This window comes from Notechis scutatus, chromosome 4 (assembly GCF_049901735.1).
Source record: "Notechis scutatus isolate UNSWTSFEM ecotype Mainland chromosome 4, rNotScu1.2, whole genome shotgun sequence".
Classification (NCBI taxonomy): Eukaryota; Metazoa; Chordata; class Lepidosauria; order Squamata; family Elapidae; genus Notechis; species Notechis scutatus.
The window spans coordinates 28755682-28783408 of record NC_142012.1 but is presented as its reverse complement, the minus strand read 5'-3'; the positions used below and the strand labels follow the sequence as shown (position 1 = coordinate 28783408).

The following is a 27727-nucleotide window of genomic DNA, read 5'->3' as shown; positions in this document are numbered from 1 at the left end:
TCTTACATAAATCTGACAGCTAATAACAAAACTAAGTTCTTTTGTTGCAACTTTTCATACATGAGAGGAATGGAAGTATAGTTTAGCATTCATTATTGGGCGGTTTCTCTGATTTCTTCAAAACTGTCCAACAAAAATGTGCATTATCATCAGAAATGACAAAATCCACTAATTTATGACAATCTATGCAACAAAATTTAGAAAAGTTTTCGTTAATATGAGGAAATTTTAAGGGATGTAGTAACATCTAACAATTATTTCATAATAAATTGTTGATGATTTGTTCAAATATATTTAAACCCTTTATCCTAAAGTATTCCAATGTAATTCATCAAAATCAAATTCTTTCTCCATCTAAAGGTTTTTAACACATCCAATATTATCTTCTATAAGTGTTCTATATAATGATTAATTTTGTGTTCTTGGAGATGCAATGACAATAATGATTCAGGCAAACACATTTTTGCAATGTCCTAAAATGATTATCTCATTACTGTACATGAACTTTACTCTGAGATAGATTGTAATATTTTTGGACGTCTACACTAAATTTGTTCTCATAAACGAACGTACATGTGTATGCATTCATGCACAAATATGTAAACACATACTATTCATTAAGATACATATGGTTAAGATACATTGATGACACATTTGTTATTTGGCCCCATGGAAAAGAAAACCTAAACAATTTCCTAACACACCTAAACAGCACACACCCCAAAATCAAATTCACCATGGAAACGGAAACAAACAAACAACTACCATTCCTAGATGTACTAATCTACAAAAAAAACAAATGGCACACTAGGACACACCATATACCAGAAGAAGACACACACCAACCGCTACCTCAAAGCCCAATCCCACCACCACCCAGCACAGATAAACTCCGTGGCCAAAACACTAATTGCCAGAACCAAACGCCTGGCAGACAAGACACACATAAAGACTGAACTATGCACCCTGACTAAAGTACTGACAACCAACGGCTTCCACAAAAGCAAAATCACAGGCCTGATCCACAAAAACACACTGAGACATAATGGAGACCTAGAAGATGAACAGACCTATGGAACAGCTGTCCTGCCCTACATAAGAGGTACTGCAGACAAAATCAGTAAGATACTATACAGGCATCGCATCAAGACTGCCTTCAAAACAGACAGAAATATAACAGCCATCCTAAGAAACCCCAAAGATAAAATTGACCTGGAAAACCAAGGCATATATGAAGTTCCCTGTGCATCATGCCCTGCCACATACATTGGACAGACCAATAGAAGAAAAAGTACCCACCTAGATGAACACAAAAATGCATTAAAAACCTGGAACACACTTCCTCACTAGTCCAACACATGAAAGCAACAGGTCATAGCATCAACTTCAGTGGCACCAAAACCCTAGCCACTATAGAAAACCCCAGCTACAGAATTATCAGAGAAGCCAGAGAGATTGAAAAAAGACCTGAAAGCATGAATAGAAGAGATGACTCCACCAGACTGTCAATTATCTGGAAGCCTGCACTCTCAAACAAACAAATCTCCACACCACAAGCCAGGCAAACACCTGGGCACAAACAGACTCCCCCTGATACCTCCAGCTCAAACACACCCCAACCAGGCACCCAGATGAAACCTAGCTTCCTAATAAATGATGGCCGTCCGTTTACTCAGAGCCAAGCCGCACTAAAAGCCTCCAATACAGGAAACACAATGTTGCCAGCCAATCAAGACAAAAAAAGCCACAAAACAGACAGAAGATATTAGAAATACCAATCAAGCAGAACACAGCAAACTCCAAGACCAATAAACACAGACCAAGACTCCCAACCAATCAGGATGAAGAAAAAACCATTCTGGCACGGCAGTAGGCTAGCACCAAATTTAAAACAGAAATGGCTGTGAAAGTCTGACTCACAGACGAACACAATACAGAAACCTGATGATGGTAGATGAGATTCTGCCGAAACGTTGCTACAACTTTAAAAGCACAACTATAATGACATGGGAAAATACCCGAACAAAGCTGAATACCATACATACATACATACACACACACACGCACACACACGCATAAACTTATGTCATTCAAAACCAATTTAAAGCATGTGATAAATTTAATTAAAAATACTATTTTATTTCAAATATGTAACAAGTATTGTTTCTAGCAATATATATTTCACCTGAGTCACATAAAAAATATCACAGTATTAGAACATGATAATCATAGATGGCTGCAATGGAATGCTTTGTACGGCAATATGTGTGCCTAACCAGAAAAATGCTAAAAATAATGTTTGATATTAGAAAGCATCCTGGAAGACTAGAAAAAGGAACTGAAAGTAAAGTTATAATTTCACTTCTGACAAAATGGCTAATTTGTTGTTGACTATGCACAACGTGGCTGTTAGATTGTGAATAGGCATGTCTGTCTGTCTGTCTGTCTGTCTGTCTGTCTGTCTCTCTTTCTCTTTCTCTCTTCTGAAGACTATCAGAGGTAGCATAAGTAGCAATATAAGGTTGAAACATCAAAGTAAATAATATAAACAAAATAGATTTGATTGAAGTAGCAGAAAATCTTGGATGACTTTTCAAAAGTATTATAATGATCTTAATATCTTAATATTTGGGAGTAGGTTACTTCAAAAACAGATAGCCATTACTGAAAATGCTGACATTGCCTCAAATTTGGGGCTTTCATGAGCCTTTTGTACTAGATTTCACTTAGATGCATAGAGTCACCTGAGAATAGATTATTTCAGAATCATTCAGACTAAAAGCCATATAAGGTAATAATGAGCACTTTAAACTGAATCCAGATTTTTATAGCAAAAAAAGTGCAGCTCTTTTGTTGTGATGATAATGGGTTAACTTAGGAATTTCCATAAATACTTAGGCCACTGCATGCTGAATTAGCTGAAGCATCCAAATGATATTCAAGGGAAGCCACACATAGAGCTTGCAATTGTCCCGCTACAAGATGACAGAATGTGAGCGACTGCAAGCAAAACTTTCTTCTGAGGAATGGTTGCAACTGGCACACAAGATATAACAGTACAAGGGCCCTCCACAGCATATTTGCCATTTGCCCTTTGAAAAGATCTGACTCCAGTAGAACCTGCACAGTAGTTACACTCAGTATAATAGGTATATCAAACCTCACCTATTCTGGTGGAGGAGCACTTTCATAGTTAACTTAGAAGAAGGAGCAGAGGTGGTATTCAGCAGGTTCTGAACAGTTCTGGAGAACTGGTAGAAGAAATGTTGAGTAGTTTGGAGAACCGGCAAATACCACCTTTGACTGTCCCCGCCCCCATCTATTCTCTGCCTCCTGAGTCCCAGCTGATTGGCTGGGTCTTCTTTTGTTGCCCTGCACAGGAGAACAGAGCTGGAAAGCAGGTTACTGGGATGGAGAGGAAATGGGATTTTCAGTAAGCTTTCCCCAGGAATGGGGAGGGAATGGAGATTTTACAATATCCTTCCCCTCCCACACCCACCAAGCCACACCCACAGAATTTTGAATCCCACTACTGGGAAGGAGGAACAAGGTCTTTAGCACCTATTAATGGAATTCCTGAGGACTTGACCTTGGGTCTCTCTCACCAGGTGGAACTAATGACTTGGAAGGAAGATACACAAAACGATTTCTCACTTCCAATCCTCACAGCCAGAGAAGAAGGATGCCATGAAGATATCAGAAGCCACCAAGAGATCAAGCAAGATCAAGCAAGCATCCTGGTTCTGACAGAAACCACCAATAAAAGCTACCAAATAATTTTTGTTTCCATAATGGATCTGAATCCTGAACAGAAACAATCCAGTTAATCCATTTTATAAAGGACTTTCGGTAGCCAGTCATATAAATTTCACCCAGTCACTCTGGATAGTGAAATGGGCGACATATAAATTCAACAACAAACAATCTAAATTGTTGTTTGATTTAGCTATAATTTCTTGAAAAAAGAGGACACTAATGCTTCTTTCAAGACAGGAAATTTATCTCCACCTGTACCCCGGGCGTCTTCAAAATTCCATATACAATCACCAATCCAAACATTCTCCAGGTGAGTTGTTCAGAGCATCCAGACATGGGAGGTGCTTCCTTCTCTTCTCCAATAGGCTGAGCTGAACTCAACAATCTCCTATCACTGGTTTTCATTGGCCAGAAATTATTCTGTCCTGCAATCTTTTCCATCCTAGCTAAAGATGCTGATAAGTAGACAACCACTTAGATTCTTAGTCATCCTGGTTGTGGTTGTGAAAGAAAGGGGCGTTGGTCCTACCTGATATGCCTCTGCATCTTAGAGTTCTTCCAATTAGAATCAGAACTTAATGCTTCAATTCTAACTTTTGCCCAAAACTTGTTTTGGATTGTTCTTGGCATCATTAATCAAAGAGCCTATGTTCCACCCATGTTCAAGTTACATTGTGTTGTTCTCTTTCGGATCAACTTATATTTCATGTCGTCTTATCTATTTATTTTCATGGATTGCTGCTTTTTTTATAATGATTTGATCTCCTAATCCAAAATTTATTTGTAATGGTACTATTTCTTTGGCTTGTTTAATATTTTCTACTTTGTGTGAGTGATATATCTCACACAGCTGCTTCTTTCCTAAAACTGTTGAAGTTTCAACATCCAAAGATGGTAATATTTAAGGAAGGTCCCAGATGAACAAGATGAAACCAAGCATGGATAGAAAGAAGCAGCAAAAAGATGGAAAGCTATTAAACCCCACCCCACCCATGCATTGTAGGCAGTTGAGTAGAATCTCCTTTTGGTTGTTATGTTATGGTACTTAGACAGCATTTTATATTTTCAACTTTTTATTGTATTTGTATTAATGTTATACGGTTTGGGTTGTTTTTAAAGTCATATTTTTTTAGATGATTACCCTACAAATTTAGTTAATCTGCTTTTTCTTTCTTGCTTGAAAGAAGGGAGAACTATAATCTTGAGAACTAATTTTTTTCTGTGATGTCAAGATCCAAACAAGGGGCAAAGCTTCCATTTTTGGCTCACCCCCACTTCTTAGATCATTAGAGATCTTCATACCTTCCAAGCTCACCCATTTTTAGTCTGTGAGAAGCACAAGGATTCCTCTTACCTTGCTAGCTTTAAATAGCTGCTGGCAGGTTTAACGCCAGTCTTGTCTTGCCCATTCAGACTGTTGCTCTGGAAACAGCCATGCAGCATCAAATATAATCAGTTGCTGTTGTTCCTCTATATTAATTTTTTTCATCATCTTCAGATGGACCTTTGGAAAGCATATTCCTATCCTATTATAATAGACAGGCATCTAAATAAAGTCCACATAGTTGAGCATACATCTATACCAAGAATTTATTTCTAAGGTTTCTTATGTATCTTTATGAAAAAAGTCTTTTTCTTTATCAATAAGATTTTGCACACTAAAACTATGTTAGAAATGAGTGCCAGAGGACAAGAACTACAGAGAAAGTAAAAAATTTATACCCTATCTGTCCAAAATCAGATAGCTAATGAGCAACATTATTATGTCAAATATAGTTTGGTGAACAAGAAAAGAAAGTCAACAAATTCAGAATTACAGCTACTACAAATCAAACAACTGCAATTTTACAAAGTATGTTACCAATCAAATGCCATTGTGGAACAAAAGTACTGTATCCATGATGATAGTAAGAAAACCCTAATATATTTTTAACTTGTGTGTTATCTATAAATAAATTATGACAATTGGTTTTTATTTGAATTATAAAATATTAGCCATAATATTTTTTTTAAAAATTAACAATGAAGGAAACAGTATTTTTAAAGCTTTTTCTGTCCAGTATTATTTTCTTCACTTCACCCACAAAATCATATAAACTATCTTATTATTATAATCTAGAAATTATTGTGTTATTCTAGTACATTTTTAAATAACTATAATAATGAGTATTCTAGCCATCCACAATATAAGATACAGATACACTACTAAATTGGAATATTAGAAGCTAAAAAGAACCTTAAAATTGTGCTCAAACAAATTGTTAATTAATTAGCATTAGCAATCAATGGTGCATCTCTGGGTAAAGACACAGTATGCTCTCTGACAATTACCTGAGTAAATCCCCATTCAGTCTTAAAATACTTTGTGAAGAAGGTCTAAAAGAATCAGTAGGCTAATAACTTCTGTAATTAGTCAGGAATTTAAACCTGCCTCCATAGTCCAGCTATGTATGGCTATCCTCTTGCCTTCTAAAAAAAGGTCTGGACAGAATCACATAGGCAAACATTAGCAATTGAATATTCTTCTCTTTTGGCTAGCAAGGTATACAAAACTGTTTTCTTTTAAGATAAATCTAAAAAAGAGTAGGCACAAAATAAACTCTCTGGGGAACTTCTTGAAAAGATTAATGTTATATAATCCTATCCAGATCTTGTGCTGAAATGTTTACTAAACTTCTTCTTACCATAACAAATTATCTGCCAAAAAGATCTTGAAGGTCAACCTGGGCAACAATTAAAAGTAATGGAAAGTATTCATCCCTAAGGCAGAGTTACAATATCTTGCATGCTATGCTGTATACTTTATTACTTTCACTTTTTAATTATTCATTGAAACCTCTGTTATATGCCATACAGCAACCTCAGGTTCTTAAGATTTCCATTTGAAATGCTCTTTTCAGCTCAAGGGCATACATCTATACTTCCATTTGCTAAATACAGTATAATATATTTTGGGATAGAGAAATAACAACAGGTTCATTAGTTACTCTTTCCTTCTACAGCTATCTCAAGACTACTCAATAGAACTAATAAGGAAATGTGGATCTACATTTATCTACTGCAGTTTTACCAAGGGGAAAAATCAGTTTTCTACCAGCTTTTTCTTTTTCTTTGCCAACCAGGGTCATTTTTATTCTTGTCTCATTTGCAGTAGCAGCTCACATTAGCACATTTTTTTTTAAAAAAGAGGAATTCAGTGAGTTCATACCAGGAGATAGCTTCATACAATAACATTTAAGCTTAGCTGCCATTTTCAGCTAAGTCAGTGAAAGAAATCTAAAATACTTAAACACAGGAATAAGGCATGGGTGGATTTAATGGATACATTTATAGAACTTGTAAATTTAATTAACTCAATTGGAAAACACATATAAATTAACTGGAAATTGAAGTAAAGAACATTTCAAAATGTCGTATTATTTTAAAATAATATACTGTATTTTGTTCTAATGCAATATCATATAATCATATAAGCATTTCCACATAGTGGCACAATTATTAGCAAATTTCACAGGACTAAGAAAAAGAGGAAGACAAGGCTGTGTAAATAAAAATAATTTTCAGATTTGCTATGAGGGCTTCATGTCAAGATGCAAAAAACCACAGCATCCTTTCCATTTTAATTTCTCATACATAGTTGTGTTAGAAATATTGCATTATGTACTCTGAGGCCAATGGTTAAATGTGGACGAGTTTCTTTTTCTGCATGAATTGAAACCCCCACTAACTACAGCTGGACACAATCAGTTGCACAACTCTCTTTCTATCATGCAAATCAAAAACAATTCTTTTGCTATATTAAAAGGCAAAGAGGAGAATCTCCTCCAAAAGTCCAGAAAATTATAGTCCTGCATATGGAAGTGCTATTGTCCCACTTCAAAATATTAATGGAAGCTCCAGGTTACCAAAGATTATCCTGTTCTGACACAGCTTCTCTCGAAATGGACTATTAGACAAAAAATCCAACTAAAATAAACTAAACCTCGACTATGTATCAGAATGGTCAAACAAATGTCAACTTCAAATCTCAACAAATAAATGCTCTGTCCTACATATTGGCAAAAAAAAAATCAGAAAATAAAATACAGGCTGAATAGTCAAGACCTTGTTGATGATCCAAACTCTGTCAAGAATCTTGCAGTACTCATCTCTAATGATCTAAGTGCTAGAGCCCATTGTAACTGCATAGCCAAAAAGGCATTAAGACTTGTTAACCTAATCTTACGTAGCTTTTTCTCTGATAATATTACACTACTCACTAGAGCATACAAAACATTTGCTAGACCAATACTCGAGTACAGCTCATCAGTCTGGAACCCACATTATGTATTGATATTAACACAGTTGAGAAAGTCCAGAAATATTTCACAAGAAGAGTTCTCCACTGCTCTACTTGTTGCAGAATACCTTATGCCACCAGACTTGAAATTCTAGACCTAGAAAATGGGCGTTGGTGGATGTTACCCTGAACGCCCTTTCTATCTATGCTGCAAGAGGGCCCAGGATGGGTTGACTCCTTCCTATGACATCATTTAGCTGAGTCTGTACTAAGATATAAAAGCCAGCCCCCGGAAGAGACCCCAGCTTTGGCGAAGATACTTGACAGACTGAAAGGTGTCTCTGAAAGCACAAATGAATACAGAGATATGATTTGCCCTCTCCAGACGAATCAAGGGAGGGGCTGGGCTCTCTCGCAGCATAGATAGAAAGGCATTCAGGGTAACCTCCACCAACGCCCATTCTCCTCCATATGCTGCATTGAGAGCCCAGGATGGGACATACCAAAGCTTGCATGTCCACGGGTGGGTCCTCGTCTGGCTCATCACACCGACTGTTGAACCACTTGTTGAAGCACCCGTCTGCCGAAGTTGCAGTTGCTGAGGCAAAGACATCCAGACAGTAGTATCTGATGAAAGGAGACAGAGATGTCCATGTGGCCGCACGACAGATCTCCTCCAAGGGTGCTTGGGTCACCCAGGCAGCCGAAGTGGCCGCGTTTCTGGTAGAGTGCGCCATCGGACCTCGAGGAACCTGAAGGGCTGCAGCTTTGTAGGCCTGCTCAATGCAAGTTCTGACTCACCTGCTAATAGTAGTAAAAGAGGCCTTGTGCCCCAAGTGAGAAGGGAAAAGGAAACAAAATGGCTTCAGACTTCCTGAAGGAGGAAGTGCGCTTAATGTATATTCTAAGAGCCCTACCTACGTCTAGCGAGTGCCACTGCTGCTCTAAGTCATGGTGCGGGAGGGGGCAAAAGCCAGGCAACATGTCCTGTGACCTGTGGAACAGGTGTTAACCCTTGGAATAAATAACGGGTCCAGACTGAGGACAACCCTATCATCATGAAAGGAACAAAGGTCCTGTCTGATGGAAAGAGCAGCGAGCTCAGATACCCACCTGGCTGAAGTGATGGAAACGGGGAAAACTACCTTCAGAGACAGGAAACGGAGAGACAATGTTCTAAGGTGTTCAAAGGGGGGCTTTGTAAGGGCATTAAGGACCACATGAAGATCCCAGGAAGAATTATCACCAAGGCATTGGGGGAAATTCAATTGAGTTCTCTACCAGCATTGAAAACTATATTCCTTGAAGAGAAGAGGGATTAAGAACACAAGAATGTAAAAATATTGCTGAATTAGAAAATATTTCCTTAACTAGATCTCAGTTGGCTTAATTTAATATTAAGGGAGGGAGAGGAGCATAGGGCCCAGAAGCCTGTTGGAAATAAGGCCCAGATCTGCTTAGATCCTGAGGATCATTGTACTGCAAAAGCCTCAGGAGACAGGCTCATAGATAACTTCTCCTCCCCTGGGAGGGCTTGGCTGGGGCCCACAGGTATCACCTGAAACATGCTGTAGTTGCACTCCCTTCTGTTGAATAGTTCTGTTGAACTGCCTCTCTAGGGCTGCATGTCTGTGCTTTTCTGCCCTCAACTCAGCCTGAGTTGCCTTCTTAGGGGCTAGAGCCTTAGCTCTGATTTTAGCAGCCACCTCCCCCTGGACTGATTGGGTGCGTTGCCTACAACTTTTTCTCTTATTGGCTTAAGAGACTGTTCCATGGGAGGGGGACTCTGCCTGACCCTTATCTTGCTCCATTTGAAAAATAAAGGCTCTTACGATGGAAAGAAACCTTTTGTAAATTTTTTGTATTAAGCCCCTTAGGGTATAAATTGGCCCCCGGGCTTACAAAATAGCTGCTCACCTCATGGTGGAAGGCTTCAATCCAAGATGGCCACTGACTATGGGAAAAAGGCTCCGAGATCGAAGAATTTCTCCTTAGGCTATAAAGAGCCCCGAGTGAAGTCAGCAAAGGAAAGGGCAGCCTCTGGCCACACGATCAGCTGGCTGATGCTGGTATCGGTTTGCCGATCGCTTTTTATGACCACTCAAACCGCAGGCATGGGGGAGGTCTACAGACGCTGCCCAACTTGCCTGAACAGCACTCTGGTAACGCTGCTCCCAACGCTGCAGGAGAGAGAGAGACCTGCTCTCCTGGAAGAGCAGCTGCCCAGATCCTGGGAGCTGCTGAAGCGAGGAAAAAAGGTACTAAAGATCGCTGGTGAGTGCTATCTACAGAACCTCAGCTGGCTGAAGCTGTTATCGGTTTGCCGATCGCTTTTTACTACCACTCAAACTGCAGGTGTGGGGGAGGTCTACAGACGCTGCCCAACTTGCCTGAACAGTGCTCTGGCAACGCTGCTCCCAACCTTGCTTGAAACGAGGAAAAACGGCACTGAAGATCGCTGGTGAGTGTTATCTAACAGAAGCTTTCAGAGACACAGCTACTGACTGAAAGGAGCTGAGTCAAAAGCTGGGGTCTCTTCCGGGGGCTGGCTTTTATATCTTAGTACAGACTCAGCTAAATGACGTCATAGGAAGGAGTCAACCCATCCTGAGCTCTCGATGCAGCATGGAGGAGAACTACGCCGCCTTCAGTCCGATCTAATTATAGTACATAAAATTATATATTGCAATGTCCTACCTGTCAATGAATACTTCAGGTTCAACCATAACAATACAAGAGCACACAATAGATACAAACTCAAGGTAAACCGCACCAAACTTGATTGCAGGAAATACGACTTCAGCAACAGAGTGGTCAATATCTGGAATACTCTACCCGACTCTGTGGTTCCTTCCCCAAACCCCAAAATCTTTAACCTTAAACTGTCTATTGACCTCACCCCTTTCCTAAGAGGTCTGTAGGGGGCGTGCATAAGCACACCAACGTGCCTACCGTCCCTGTCCTATTGTTTCTTTTTTTTTCTTTTATGTATCCATTTCATGTATTTATAACCATGTTTATACTTATACCTGTTATCTTATAATTGCTTGACAAAATAAAAAAAATGAAAAAAGTGTAGTAGTGTCAAGTGAAAGCCACATCAAAAAGGAGAACGAGAAGCTGGAGAAATAGAAAGAACAGAGAGGATGTGGAAAGTAAAAGCCAAAGTGATCCCACTAGTGGTAAGACTATTCAGGGCTATAAGAATGGTTCTCACTAAGCTGAGAGAGTTGTTCCAACAAATTTTAGGAACATCAAAGCTCTCTGTTCAGTAAAGCTAAGATATTATGCAGAAACCTCAAAATTCTGGGTCTCTGGCAGAGAACTCAAGACTGAGGAAGACACATACCACCCCTAAAGGTGAAAAGTGAATTTGTGTCTGTCTTGTGTCTATGTGTGTGGGGGGGAAAGGACAAAGACAGAAGGAGGGAAAGAGAGAGAGAATTAATTTGGAATATGTATATGCTTTTTATTCAAATTAAATTAGAGGAATAAATCAATTTATATAGAAAATAGGAATACACATACACTAGTGTTTTATTTTTAAGGTTTGAAAAAAAAAAGTCCTTTTTCAATAGGTATATACAAAACAGACTTTAGAGCATAAAACAAGCTATAACTAAAATTATAGCCATGTTAACCCACAACAAATGAAATAAACTGTATTCTTCTGGTAACTAATTAACCATTGACCTTTTAAAAACTCTTACAGGCAATCTGCTTCCTTCCTTCCAACTGCAGGTGCATTGATTCAGCATGAATAAAAATGGAAATCTATTTTAATCTGTATCCAATAAACTTTGAGACCCTTAAGGGATGCAAAATAAAGAACAGTTTCTCTGGAATGGCTCCAGTTCAAAACTCCCAACATCAGTGATCAATAGTTGAGATGTGCAGACCTGCATTCACCTCTACAATCATCCCCAATTTGACTAAGTTAATACTACATTGGCTAGGAATGATATGGGCCAGATCCCATCATAGTCTGGTTGATTAGTTAAATAGATTCCCCATATGTGGACACAGACTCTAATTTGATATTCCTTTCATATAAAGAAAAAGAAATGGAAAATCCTCCAGTGGTAAACTTTCAAAGATTATAATCCAATAAGTGAACTTCTGGATTTTTACTGAAATACCTGCTTCCATGCCTGACAAGACAAGCCTTCTGCACAAACCCAGTTGGCTGAAGTAAAGCCAAACTCTTACCCAAATAAAATCGTGTAATTCTATAAGGTTTATAGCTTTCAACCTTATTCTTCAACTACACATATGTAAAAGAAGAGGTTCCTTACTCACATTCCTAGTTTCAGATAACTAGTTTCCAGCTGGAGAGATATTTAGATTTCATGCACATTTTTAAGAGGAACTACTAAACAGATGCTCAAATGCATACATGCTGACATAAAAACACTTTCCTGAATTGGCACTAATTAACACAATGAGATATTTTTCTGAACTGTCTTACATACCTAACATCTTTCTATGCCAGTTTTTTTTTTCTGTGAACCAACTGTGTCACCGCCCATGTCTCTGGATTTCCGGAGGAAGACTAAGCGTAACTTAAAGCCATTAAAAAGTTGGCAGACTAACAAAGAATACAAATGATTTGGGAGTGGGGGAAGATAAATAAAAGAACTGGAAAATTTAAAGTTACTGATAAAGTTAAGCAGTTACTAAGTAACATCATGTATACAGCAGATTCCTTTAATTCTGCTGAAGCAAACTTATTTTCAGGAATTTGTTTGGGTTTCAGGTGTTACATCGTCACTGACTATCTCTAGACTCTAAAAATCAATATGGACATTCTCATTTGGCAGTTATTGTAAATGCAATTCCCTCAGCAAGGCCCATGGGAGTCAGCCAGCATAAACACACAGATCTTCTTTCGACAAGAACAAGTAATATTTTCAAAATAAAGTATCATTCCTCCAAGCAATCTATAAAATGGAAGCATTCCTGCATGTAATTTCCATTTCTGCAGGGCACAGGTATTTCAATTTGCATAGTTTTATGAAAACGATAAGCTTCAGAAAGAAGGTGTAACAGCCATAGGGGGAAAAGGTATCTAGAACCAGGGAACAAATATGACAGCATACCACATTAGGGTTTGCAATAGCCTCTTAATCATGCTTTTATAAAACAGTTTAAAATGATTGGCTAATATAATTGCCTACTTGTCAAATTTGGGGTAAAAGTCAAAGCCTGGTTTTTTTTTAAAGTGAAGAACAAATTCCAAACTATGAGACTATTGTTGCCCTAGTCTATTTTTTTCAACCTGTGCACGTCAAATATTTGCAGACTTTGCAACATTGCAAATATCTGCTTGAAAGAACAGGGAATTGCAACTATAATTCCAGTTGTTCCTTGGGCATGAAGTAGGGCAGCAGAAAATGCAGAAATCTCATAAAAATTAAACTCATGGCATCACTGTTGTGACAGCTGCCCTGGGACTACAAAGGTGAGAAACATACATTATCTGGGTTCAGATATAAGCTAGAATACCAAAGGCTCTTTTGGTAAGAAGCTCTTTTTCTGGACTGAATTCTGAGTAAGCATTATGGTGGATGTGAAACCCATCTAATTCATCTATCTCTTAAGAATGTGTGTTCTTATCTGAAGCCTTGCTTTTCTTTTCCTTCATTACACTTTTTTCCCCTTTTGTATCAGATTATATACTGATACAAACCTATACATTGTGCTTTACATTTTGTACAATGATTGGCATATCAAAGGTGATTTATAAGCAAATAAATAATTGTAATCAAAATACATCAATATATAAGTATTTGGGAATCAATAAGCCAATATATATATTTATGTTTAGTCAATTTTCAATGTATAATCTGTTTTTTTTCCCAGGAGCTTCAGATGGTGCATACAAACTCTTCATAACAAAAATTCAGTGAATTATGTTGGGCTGAAAATAGTGTCTATCTTAAAGTCATTCAGTTAATTATCATAGTTTATGATGGCCTGGAATCTGCGTCCCTAACCACCCCATCCCAATGATTGTATTTGCTACAGAATACAGTAATTGGGTTTACAGATTTATTGTCCAGGCCTCTGGCAGATATTTCGCCGTCTTGTTTGCAGGTACATGAGTTTAAGGCTGCAGCCTAACTCATGCATTACCCCACTGAAATCAGATTGGATTCTATGTAATGTGCCAAATCCTTTTTGATTATAACTTCAATAATTTACATTATCTGCAATATTCCTTTATCTGGAAACTTACAAAGAACTTCTTTAAGTAACAAGTTTTTCGAAGCTATGCAAAAAAACCAGTCTCTTCAGTTTTATTTTATTTTTTCAAGCAACTAAGACATTTTCCTAAACCACTTTTGGAAAATTAAATGTCTGATATTTTCACAAGTTTAGTGCTGTGTTCACTCAGATGCACATTTTAATAAAACACTGCATTTTGATTTTTCATATATTGTTCAATAATGAAAGTGACATGCATTACATTTTCTGGCTTTAACCCTTATAGGATAAGCAAAGTTAAGTATTTCAAAAGCTTACAAAGGCTTCAGGAATCAGAAATGGAAATATGATTTGGAATCTCACTGAGAATTAAGTAAACAAAAAATATTAGCAACATTATAAAAGCTATAATGGCTAGAGTTCACAATCCAGCTTCCAAACTGATGCTTCAGGAGCATTTATGCCAGTGTTTCTCAATTTTAGTAACTTTAACATACATTATGTGGACTTAACTCCCAGAATTTCCCAGCAAGCATAATTTTAAACATTGTTTTAGGGCATGCATCTTTTTCTATCACACATATTCTGATAGTTTCCTGCTTTTCCTGGCATGACAACCTATGAGAATAATTACTGCTTCAATGAGAATGACTATAGTTAAATGTTTTGCTTCAATGAGAATGACTATAGATGAATGTTTAAGTGTCTTTACTTCAAGATATGTTTAAAAACTGTAAATACTGTATTAATAATTGCCTTCTATAATATATTAATAATTGCCTTCTATAATAATAGCCAAAGATGAAAACACGCAGAGGTCCCACTTATTCATTGCGTAGCTTTGAACTTCTAGTTTTATAAAAAGGAATAGTCATGAAAAAGCTCTTAATGAAATTATATACCTATTCAATTACAAGGCCTCAGAAGGCCATTAAAAATAATTGTGAAAAAAAGTCATAGCGTTTCCAGGAAGAGTGGACAGTTTTTAGTTTTATAGAAAATTCAAACAGAGCAGAAAATATTGCAATATGTTGACACCTTCTATCCCAGTTTTGCATATACCGCAGTACAACTTTTTATTCCACTGGCATCTTAAACCAAAGTAAAAGGAATAATATAGCTTCTAATGCAGAAAAGTTATGAATATACTTAAAATATAAAGTTTATATTTTAAAAAATACAAATATATAAAATGTTTGCATGAGAAAAACCATCTTACAAATAATTTCATTAATATAAATATAAAAATGACCTTGATCTAATAAATCAGTTTTTAGTTAAATCTGAATAAATCTGAATTTCATGATTCATAACAATAAATCGTAAGAATACTGCCTACCAAAACAAGAAGCCTACTTTTATTAATAATTTTTCTTCTAAATTTTCCATGAATCAGAAAGAATAAAAACTCTAATTATTCCACATCCATGACTCATCCAAGACAAGTGTTATTCCACATCCAAGACAAGTGTTTTAATATAAAACATAATTTCTAACAATTTCACTCTGTAGATCAAAAACCATTATTTCAGCTCAAATAATTATAGGAAATGGTAATCCAGGTTTGCATATCTGGTTGACTCCTTTTGTCCAACTCAAGGAGACCCGGTTAATAATGTGAAATAATTTTTATTGCTTACTTTTTCTATGGGAGAGTTTCCATTTACAGTGCAATTTTTCATTACATTTCGATTCAATTTTAATGCTTATAAAAATTAGATTGCTTCAGACACCTATTTTGTTTCAGAATTAAACCTGGATTATGTTTGTGTAAATAACCACATCTCCTTTGGTGTTAATATTAGGGTGCCTTTATTTTTTATTTATTAAATTCAGACAAGTATGCTGTAGAATTTTTATCACATTTAAACTAAATGAAGTGGTCTTAATTCTATTAGATAAAAGTTATAAGATAGTTAAGCATCATGTAAAACACAGTGTAGCATAATAGCTTTGCTCACTAAAAATTTCAAAGGTATTGGAAAATTTTCTGGTTCAGTTTTTTTCCAGAAAACCCACCTTATCAGATTAGATATTCATTTAGCCCTAAATTCAGAGGGATTAGTATGGTCACAGAGGGCTGCCAGACATTTTGCAGATATTTGGCTGGCAAAATCTAGACAACCATTGCATGACAACAGAGCATTTCCAGTGTCCCTGTGCTGCCATCTAATGAGTCTTTGGAGTTTTGCATTCAAGAACTAATAGCTTTAAGGACACATTCCAGGTCCTTGTTTCCAGGAGGAATTATACAGATATGGTACAAATAGCTTGAGCTTCCTACGTGTTTAATTTTAGCTTTCCAATTAACATAGTACATTAATTATTTTAGTATCTTTCACTCTGAAAAGCGTATACATATTTATTTTTGTTATTTTGTTAACAAAAATATTTTCCATGTTTATTTCAGACTCATCTCATTAGAAAGTACTAGCAACTTCAATATAATTACCACAACAAAATCACTTGATCAATCATTAAATAATCTTTCAAATCAAGGAACTAAAGCAAAATCAACCTACCATACAACATAATCGCCATGTACTTAAGTGATACCAGGAGTATTACAGAATCTAATTAATTTATATAGATATAGAATCACAGAATGACAAAGTTGGAAGATCTTATGGTACAAGATGGCACCTCAGTCCAAATTAAAACAAAAAAATCACACAGCAATTCAGCTTCTGCTGAAACACATACAATGAAAGGAAGTCCATCATATTTAATCACTGAAATTTGCTGTTATTTTATGGAAGTCAACCTGGGATCTTGTTCCTATAACTTCAGGCACAATATAATCATAACCAAGTTAAATCCAAAATACACGTGAAACTCAAAAAATTAGAATATCGTGCAAAAGTTCATTTATTTCAGTGATGCAACTTAGAAGGTGAAACTAATATATGAGATAGACTCATTACATGCAAAGCAAGATAGTTCTAGCCGTGATTTTGTCATAATTGAGATTATCATGGCTTACAGCTCATGAAAACCCCAAATCCACAATCTCAGAAAATTAGAATATTGTGAAAAGGTTCAATATTCTAGGCTCAAAGTGTCCCACTCTAATCAGCTAATTAAGCCATAACACTTGCAAAGGGTTCCTGAGCCTTTAAATGGTCGCTCAGTCTGGTTCAGTAGGAATCACAATCATGGGAAAGACCGCTGACCTGACAGTTGTGCAGAAAACCATCATTGACACCCTCCATAAGGAGGGAAAGCCTCAAAAGGTAATTGCAAAAGAAGTTGGATGTTCCCAAAGTGCTGTATCAAAGCACATTAATAGAAAGTTATGTGGAAGGGGAAAGTGTGGAAGAAAAAGGTGCACAAGCAGCAGGGATGACCGCAGCCAGGAGAGGATTGTCAGGAAAAGGCCATTCAAAAGTGTTGGGGACTTTCACAAGGAGTGGACTGAGGCTGGAGTCAGTGCATCAAGAGCCACCACACACAGACGGATCCTGGACATGGGCTTCAAATGTCGTATTCCTCTTTGTCAAACCGCTCCTGAACAACAACAAACGTCAGAAGCGTCTTACCTGGGCTAAGGAAAAACAGAACTGGTCTGTTGCTCAGTGGTCCAAAGTCCTCTTTTCTGATGAGAGCAACTGTTGCATCTCATTTGGAAACCAAGGACCCAGAGTCTGGAGGAAGAATGGAGAGGCACACACTGCAAGATGCTTGAAGTCCAGGGTGAAGTTTCCACAGTCTGTGTTGATTTGGGGAGCCATGTCATCTGCTGGTGTTGGTCCACTGTGCTTCATGAAGTCCAGGGTCAACGCAGACGTCTACCAGGATATTTTGGAGCACTTCATGCTTCCTTCCGCAGACGAGCTTTATGGGGATGCTGACTTCATTACCCAGCAGGACTTGGCACCTGCCCACACTGTCAAAAGCACCAAAACCTGGTTCAATGACTGTGGGATTACTGTGCTTGATTGGCCAGCAAACTCGCCTGACCTGAACCAAATACAGAATCTATGGGGCAATGCCAAGAGAAAGATGAGAGACATGAGACCAAACAATGCAGAAGAGTTGAAGGCCACTATTGAAGATCCTGGTCTTCCATAACACCTCAGCAGTGCCACAGGCTGATAGCTTCCATGTCATGCCGCATTGAGGCAGTAATTGCTGCAAAAGGGGCCCAAACCAAGTACTAAGTATATATGCATGCTTATACTTTTCAGAGGTCCGATATTGTTCTATGTACAATCCTTGTTTTATTGATTGCATGTAATATTCTAATCTTCTGAGATTGTGGATTTGGGGTTTTTATGAGTTGTGAGCCATAATCATCTCAATTATGACAAACTATCTTGCTTTGCATGTAATGAGTCTATTTCATATATTAGTTTCGCCTTTTAAGTTGCATTACTGAAATAAATGAACTTTTGCACAATATTCTAATTTTTTGAGTTTCACCTGTAATAACATCATTAAGGTATCAGCATACATGTAGTCCTCATTTAGTGATCACAACGGAGACCCTCAACTTAGTTATCAAGTGAAATGGTCACTACACGAAACTGCAACTCTACTTATCTTAGTTCATCTTTCTTTTGCTTTACAGACTTGTGAAAGTAATGAATGTGAGGATTGGTTTTAAAATAATTTTTTCATCACTTTCATAACTTTGAACAGTCACTAAATGAGGCAGTCACTAAGTACCTGTATACCATTATTGTATCAAAAAGCCACTGAGCAGTCCAACTACAAGCTACCACAAACAATAAAAATAATCAGATACATTTTGGACAAAATTTTCAATCTTGTGTATAGAATATAGAAAAGGTTCATTTCACTCTGCTACATAATAATAATACTAATATGAAAGTAAATGGCGAAATCCTAACTATAATTCCATTCAGACAGTCATTCAAATGTACTGGGAAACAATTTGATAGAATAACTAATAATTATGAAATTTCTTAAATGCATCATAAAAACCCAGCGATTGCATTAATTAGAAGGTCTTCCTCAAAGAAGAAATATATATCCCATAAAGAGATGGATAAAATGCATCCCATGAAGAGACATAAAATAAAACTAAGAATAAAACTACATTTGTCACTTGAAGTTATAACATAACTTAATAGTAAAGTGATCTAGTAGTATATATTTTCATTATAAACAGGTAAGTGAAAAAAAATCAATATGTATAATAAAATACGCAAAGCACATATTATAGTACAACTCATGAAAAAGAAAGAATCTTTATAAAATCTTTGGTTTTCAGAAATTTTCAAAGATAAAGTGTTAAAACATTAGTAGAGATAGAAATGTAAAAATTGGATTCCGAGTTAATAAGGTGAAATAATTACAAAATTAGATATTCGGAGAAGGAAAAAGGAATTAAAAGATACTTCTCAATTCTGAATGCATCTCTCTCTCTCTCTCTCTCTCTTTCTTGCAACAATGAAGGTAGTAACAGATGTTTTTTTATTTATAAAATCAGATTTCAAAAAATGAGCATTCTTCATCTAAGAGGTAGAAAAAAGTAAAAATAATGGATGCAATAGTAAAAAAAATAAAAAGCTGAAATCCAAAAGTAGGATTATAAATCAGTGCTGGTAAAGAATGGAAATAAAGCTATAATTAGTTATCTGTTATACTCCAATTACACATTGTACTCAAATAAAGTAGTAGAAATTGTGCCATTTCTATTTTTTTAATAAGCAGTTGGTTTGGAAAGGAGGTGTTTCAGACAGAAATTACCACTATGAAAAGGTATACAGAAGTCCTTAACTTCAAGTTCATTTAGTGATGGTTCAAAGTTACAACAGCACTGAAAAATGTGACTTATGACTTTTTCAGAGTTATGGCCTTTGCAGCATCGCCATGATCACGTGACCAAAATTCAGATACTTGCCAACTGTTTCATATAATTGCATTGATCATTGCAGTGTCCCAAAGTCATGTGATCCCATTCTGCGATCTTCTGACAAGCAAAGTCAACGGGGAAGCCAGATTCACTTAAGAACTGGGTTACTAAATTATCAACTGCCGTATTTGACTGTGGTAAGAAAAGTCATAAAAAGGAGCAAAATTCGCATAGCAAATGTGTCACTTAACAACATAAATTCTGGGCTCACTTGTGGTCATAAATCGAGGACTATCTGTACTGATCTTTTCTCCTTTTTATTTTACCTCACTCTCTCATAAAACTGTCCAGAAACTTCATGAAGTACTGGTATATAAAATCTCACTGAGTTAAGAAATTACTTGGCAATTAAGGGCATCATAGGCAGTAAAAGAACATTTTTCAACACTGAACATGGTCTGTTCTTCTTTATTGTCTCAGATTGACTTTTCATTTTAAATATGGCATTGACGTTAAACTGCATATCCTGATATTTCACATGTTAATAGAGGCTCCAGTGAGATATATTAATGAAAACTGGAGGGGGGGGAGGGAATCTAACAAAGTAATAGAAGAAAAACAAAAACAAAAACCACTGGAGAGTAAACAAAAAGCCAGGAATAGCAATACAAGGGGAAGGTCTTTGCTGTTATGTCATTGGAAATGGGAGACACATCAAAAGAAGTAGTAGTCTCTCCTATAGTATAATACAAAAGAAATTATCTTTGTACCACTATTATGATTGTAAAAAGGTTTCATAGAGTTTAGAAAAGCCTTGATTAAACTTGGTTATGGTTCTACTTTCCTGTGTAGAATTATTTTTATATGAAAACAATAATCACATAATGTTGTAAATGGGCAAAACTGCTCTGTGCTACAGTCCTTAATTAAAGCTATTAATCTTTGCTACCTTTTTATTTCCAGAAGACATTTGAAAATGGCTACAGTTAATAACAATCCTTGCAGTAAAAACAGGGAAATAATGCTCCTGAAAGTTTTGCAATTCATTTTTAAATTTAGCCAGGGAAATATTATGCAATACCACAGCCAAAAAATTATGAAAACAGTTATTGATTTTTAAAAATAAATACTATTTTAATAGTACATATTGCAATGTATATAAATAATCAGTCCTAAAAAGCAGTAGCATCAAAAACAATCTTACAGCAAAAGTTTTTTCCCTCTTTAGATATCCAGTAATAAAGCAAACCTACCTTGACACATTTTCTGGAATGTATTCTAGAACTGGATACCCATCACTTCTTCTGCCAGACAACTCAGAATGTGATTTCCATGACTCCACGAGAGGAAATGAGCTCATATGCTGAAAGGGCTGATCTCTACCAACAGGCCGTGCTAAAGCTATTCTGCCTTGAGCACCAATCCTATAGTGAAATGACTGTCCACCAGAATTCACTCCAACAATGGCAGAGGAAGGTAGGCTATTCTCTTGATAATAGTTGTTCTCTTCAGGCTCCTGCTTAATCCCTATAGACAGACCTGAATTTGGAAACACACTAGCTTCACATGTGCCATCAAATGATGAAACCGGTGGTCCTAAAATCCCAGAAAGAGAATAGTAATCTTTATCATCCATGAAAGAAAAATATGATCCATCCATAAATGGAAAGGGATTTGCGGTGTGATTCCCTTTAAAAGAAGCACCAGAACAAGAATGTTTAGCCGATTCTTGCTTTATTGATACTGAAAACGGGGAATCAGAACTGATTTTGTTATTTTCTCCAAGACATGAGCTACTAAATATCCCATCTGGTTCAGGTTTTATAAACTGAGCAACAGTCATCTGATTAGCTACTTCATTGATAGGGATGGCATTTTCTATTTCCTCTATTTTAGGAAATATGATTTCAGAAGCACCTTTATTCTCTTTTGAATCTGGACTAGGAACCATGTCTTGAGTTGCACCAGGTCCAATTGATGTACTGGATGCCGGAAACGTCACTGCACCATTTACAGGGCTACACATTGAAGATCCCACAGTGCTTACTGCAGGACTAGAAAGAGTGGATCTATTGTTGGCATTGGAAGGGCTGGCTATGGAGCACCTTGAGTTCATATTTGCAGGGCTGGATACTGAAGATCTCATTGTAATGTTATTAGGACTTGAAACTGGAGATTTCACACTACAATGACTAGGAGGGCTTGAAATAGGTGATTTCATGCTACTGATAGGACTAGAAAGAGGAGATCCCACATTGCTAGTATGTGGAGGACTATGTAACATTGAACCTCGGTTTTCAATGTTAGGTGAACATGGCAAAGGTGTTCCCTGGTTTACTGGACTATTTACGGTGAAATTTGCAAAGTTAGTAGGAGTAGTTGATGATACAGAACTAATTCCAGGCGGGCTGCATACTGAAGGAGTCATGCTTTGAGGACTACAATCAGAAGAATTCTTCTCTTGACACACTCTAGGACTTTTGATGATAGATGGTACAATGCCACCATTCACAGAGCTTGCACAGTCTGATATTAGAGGTCTCAAGGATCTACTTGGGGTGTTCAAGGGAGAGGTATGATGGCCATTCTCCTTATAGAGTTTTACTAATTGCTCAACGTTTTGATACATCTTTGCAGAAGTCAAGTTTCCTGGATGACTGTGCTGATCATAGGTAAAATCAGCATCTCTTACAGAATCCATGTATAAACCCATTGATTCAGCTACCGTTACAGAAAGTTCCTTGGAGTCTATTATCTCAGTTTTTATATCAGAGGGTAAAATAGCCGGCTGACTATGATCTGGATGAAGACAAGAAATTAGCTCAGGTTTTTCTTTGTTGCTTCCTTGAGAACCAGTGTTTGGAAATGTACCAGAAACACAGCTCACATTCACGATCTCCATATAGTTATTACTCTCTTCAGACTGTTCTGCTGCTCCTTTAGGAGTGTACTCCATAGATTGTGAACCTTGACTCCAGCGCCTTTCCATATCTAGGCTTTCTGAATAATTGCGATAGCCTTTGGTCTCCATATCTAACAAAAGAAAACATCAAATTGTTATGTAAATATATATGCATATATAAATTTTCTCATGTATTAAAGAATGGTGGCTGCATTCCTAGACATGATTAAGTAAGGGTAAGACTTACTGAATATAGTGATAATTATTTCAAATAGATGAACATCTGACTGTGCTGTTTATGCTCTCATTTAATGGCTAACAATTAAAAACACAAAATTTATTATCTTGTAATAATGGGAGTTTACAAAAAATTATAAACCCAAAAATGTAAATTTTGTAGAGTTATTTCATTTTCTATGCTACTGACAGTAAATAAAATGATCTCAGAGTACATTTCATTTTTAAGTTTGGTGCTTCTTTTAGCAAAGGATGAGATTTAGTTGTATTAAAATGTACACTTCTAACAAGTATTACATTTTAATATTTCCCACACAGTAAGACTCTCTTTCTTCCACAATCCATTCCCCAATTTAAAAGTCTTATAACAAAGATTTCAAAAGCAAATGATGCCCTACATTTCTCATAATTTCTTAACAACAGAATAACAACCCTTAAAAGTATATATCAATGTTGATGTTGCTCAGTAATATTCAAAATAAACACAACATGCATCTTATTTGGAGTAGTAAGGAGAAAAATAATTTTATAAAAATGCAAATCTGTATTTATGAAATATTTGTATTTCACTCTATCAGGCAAGGAAGAAGGTATGCTGCAGATGTTATCGTCAAAGAATCGTGGGATTGGCTGGCACCCTGAAAGCTCTCCTCTCTCTGCCTTTATTAACCAATGCTAAATGGCCATCTTGGATTTTTTTTATTTCTTTGAAATTTTATATGTCATAATTCTAATTTTTTTAATTTTTAATTAATTTTAATATTCTAATGCTAACTTTGTATGCAGTTTTATATGTTGATTATACTCTACACTCCTAAAGCCCTACCTTGAGTGAGATGGGTGAAATATTAATTAATTAATTAATTAATTAATTAATTAATTAAAGATTTATAACATTGTTGTTTTGGTTGAATAGATTGACTATTTTACATACATATATGGTTCATCCCAATTCTGGAAAGCCCAGAGTGTCCTATAAAGAATTTCTATGTTTACTAGAATTTCCAAAAACTCAACTTCCTATTTTAAACATGTAAAAACATAAACATTTCCTATATCATTTAAAAGAGGTAGTTTATTTTCTATATTTGCCAAAAAAAACCACCACACTGTATGCTGGAGAAATTGTTTTGGAATCTGTCTATCTGTTTGTCTGTCTATCTAACTGGATGGAAGATGGTAGATAGATGGATGAATGGATGGATAGACAGGCAGACATAGACAGATGAAAATTGTACCATTAACTTAGAGTGCTATATTACAGTACTCCCTTCAGTACAACATTGTACATCTCAATGACACATTTTCTGAATTTAGTATTTTACTAGATATGCAAATAATTTGAATATAATTTAGCAGTAGAACAGTCCCACACCTTATAGTGAAATCGTTCACTGTTAACAGAGTTGCCCTTTTCTCAGCCTCAAATAATGCTATTATCCCAAAACAACAAAATAGTCCCCCTGTTTTAAACAAATGTCTCAACAGCAGCAGCAGCTATCCCAAACTGGATCCTCAAAGCACAAACAAGCAGTTACAATTTATCCCATTACTCCCAGAATATGCCCAATTATTACTCCGTTTAAGTGCTTTAACACTTTTATCAATCTGACGTTCACAGTATATATCAAAAAAGTATCCTGAATTCTTATCTGAATGTCTATGTAGACATTCTAACAAACTTGTAAACTCAGGATGCAGTGGGGCAACACAACAAACCCTTAACAATTAACCCACACAGACAAGCAAGTCACCAGAATATAAACTGACAGCAAACAGCACTCCTTGCTAGCACTGATGATGTTACCTAGTTAAGTATAATGAAACTTCTGGAAGAAAACAAGCAAGCTCAGAGAGCACCAAGGACCCCTCACAATTAACCCTATGCCTTCAAATTTGTGACCTTCCATATCTAACGCAGAATGCTTATATGCATATTTGCATTTGAAAGCAGTGATATAGTCTTAAGAACTTAAGATACAGTCTTAAGAACTCAAATTATTGAGCTCTACTCACTTGAGAAGATACTGTAAAGCTATCTGTAGCTCAAAGCTATTTGATCATCTATAAACATAAGCTTTCACACACATTTTATTTCAATTAAGGAGCAGCTTTAGTCAAGCAGTGGAAATCCATTAGGGATAGCTATAACACTAGCATAAAGATTTGGAAAAGCAAGATACGTAAATATAGCAAGATGTAGATTTACATGTTTAATACAATTGAGCTTTAAATCTGGTTTAAACAAAGTAACATTCATAGTTTATTTTAAACTGCTGACAATTAAAGCAGAATACAAATCGACTGATTAACATGCATTCTGCAATTCAGCAAACATATGGAAAACATATTTTGGGAAATGTGGCCTTGTTGCCTGATTACCATAGCCAAATGTGTACATAGTTATCAAAACTAAATTGAGCTTCTGCTGTTTATCAATCAATTACTAACTTTTAAAATCTTTTTAACCCATCTGATATTTACATTTTTGGCAATCTTCATCTTATGACCCAAAATTTCTGTTGCTAAGTGATACAGCTGTTAAGTGAATTTTGCTCCATTTTACAACTTTTTGCAATTGTTTAAATTAATTTCTGCAGCTGTTAAGTTAGCAAAGTGGTTGTTAAGTGAATCTGGCTTCCTCGTTGACTTTTCTTGTCAGAAGGTTGCAAAAGGTGAGCACATGACTCTGCAACCGTCATAAATAGAAACTAGGATTGCCAAGCATCCAAATTTTGAATATGTGACAATGAGGATGTTGTAAATGTGAAAAAGAGTCATAGGTCATTTTTTTCAATTCTGTTGTAACTTGGTCACTAAATGAACTGTTGTAAGTCGAGGACTACCTATACCACAATATTTAGTAAGGATTCCTATGGGGTAAATGTACTTATTTGTATCCCATGCAGCATCATCCTGTGCTTATTTCTGCAATAATTCTTCCTTGGTTGATTGGACTTTGTTATTCATTATTGTTTTTCAAAACAATTAGGAAACTATGGAAGTAATACCCAACAATATGAAAAGGTGCAAGACTGGAAAGACTTCCACAAAACGCATACATATACACATCGTAACTTTTGCACAAGCAAAGTGCAGAAAGTAAGTTTATACCAGCCTAGTCTCTATTCTTCACATAATTAAGGAACTGTTCTATACTACAAAATCCAGAAATAAACTCTATTCAGTCAATGGATTTTAATTCTCTTGGATTGCAGTTGAAAGCTGGTATATCATTTTGCAATTGAGTAGCAAAAAATATCTGTATCAAATGATGTATCACTGTCATGATGTATCACTGTCTTAATGTGAATGAATATCAAACTTATTCATTCACATTAAGCTGGTATATCATTTTGCAACTGAGTAGCAAAAAATATCTGTATCAAATGATGTATCACTGTTGTACAAGAAAATTGAAGTAATAACACTGAAAAAGAATTTGCAATATTCTAATATTAATAATATTAGAATATTGCAAATACCATAAGGAAGGCTTGAGTGCCAAAGAATTGAGGCCTTTGAACTATGATGCTGGAGAAGAGTCCTGCGAGTCCCTTGGACTGCAAGGTGAGCCAACTGGTCAGTCCTAGAGATCAACCCTGACTGCTCTTTAGAAGGCCAGATCCTGAAGAGGAAACTCAAATACTTTGGCCACCTAATAAGAAGGAAGGACTCACTGGAGAAGAGCCTAATGCTGGTAAAGATTGAGGGCAAAAGAAGAAGGGGACAGCAGAGAATGAGGTGGCTGGATAGAGTCACTGAAGCAGTTGGTGTGAGCTTAAATGGACTCCGGGGGCTGGTAGAGGACAGGAAGGCCTGAAGGAATGTTGTCTATGGGGTCGCAAACAAATATTAATAAATTTACATATTCAATAATAAATCTTTAAGACATAGTTATCCAAAAGATATACAGTTCAAGTGAACTAGTTATTGTACTTTTATATTCTTCTTTGGATAAATGTTTTCTATGGACTTTTCATTTTGCCAAATTTACACTTTCTCCGGCAAGAATTAATTTCTTTTCTCTTGACCTACTCTTGATCACATGCTTTTAGTTATTTAATTCAGTTTCTCCTCTTTAATATCAATCTTAATTATGTGAAGTAATAGAAATTATTCACTTGAATACAAGCACATTGAAAACACAGTTTTCATAGTCATATGATTGCCCCAATCTGACAAATACTGTCTCCAACAAATAGACATCTTTATGTGACTGTAAATATGTTTTTTGAAAAATGATAAACAAGAAAGACATTTCTGTAACCTTACAAAACCCAATGACAGCAAAGCATGTAAAACATTACATACATAGATTATTAATATCAAACTTATTCATTCACATTAAGACATGTGTTGGAAATCATGGCATGTATCTCTATCAAATTTGAATTATATCATTCAATTTCTCCCGGAGTTAAAAAAAATCTATTAAACAGGATTTTAGGAAAAAAAGAGTTAATAATTAACGCAAGGAAACATTTTGAATAATTTATTTACAAAATGACTTTTCAAAAGGAGT

At 36.1% G+C, this 27727-nt stretch overlaps 1 protein-coding gene across 4 annotated transcripts in view; it reads right to left on the bottom strand.

Annotated features, from left to right (window-relative positions):
• The window catches only part of NR3C2 (nuclear receptor subfamily 3 group C member 2), a 159488-nt gene that overhangs the window by 126574 nt on the left and 5187 nt on the right, over window positions 1-27727 (bottom strand). For all 4 annotated transcript variants that reach the window (XM_087963045.1, XM_026668771.2, XM_026668770.2 and 1 more), the window contains exon 2: window positions 21317-23096. In XM_087963045.1, coding sequence (XP_087819171.1) covers window positions 21317-23094 — 1778 coding nt within the window. In that variant the 5' untranslated portion in view covers window positions 23095-23096. The remainder of the gene's footprint in view (window positions 1-21316; window positions 23097-27727) is intronic.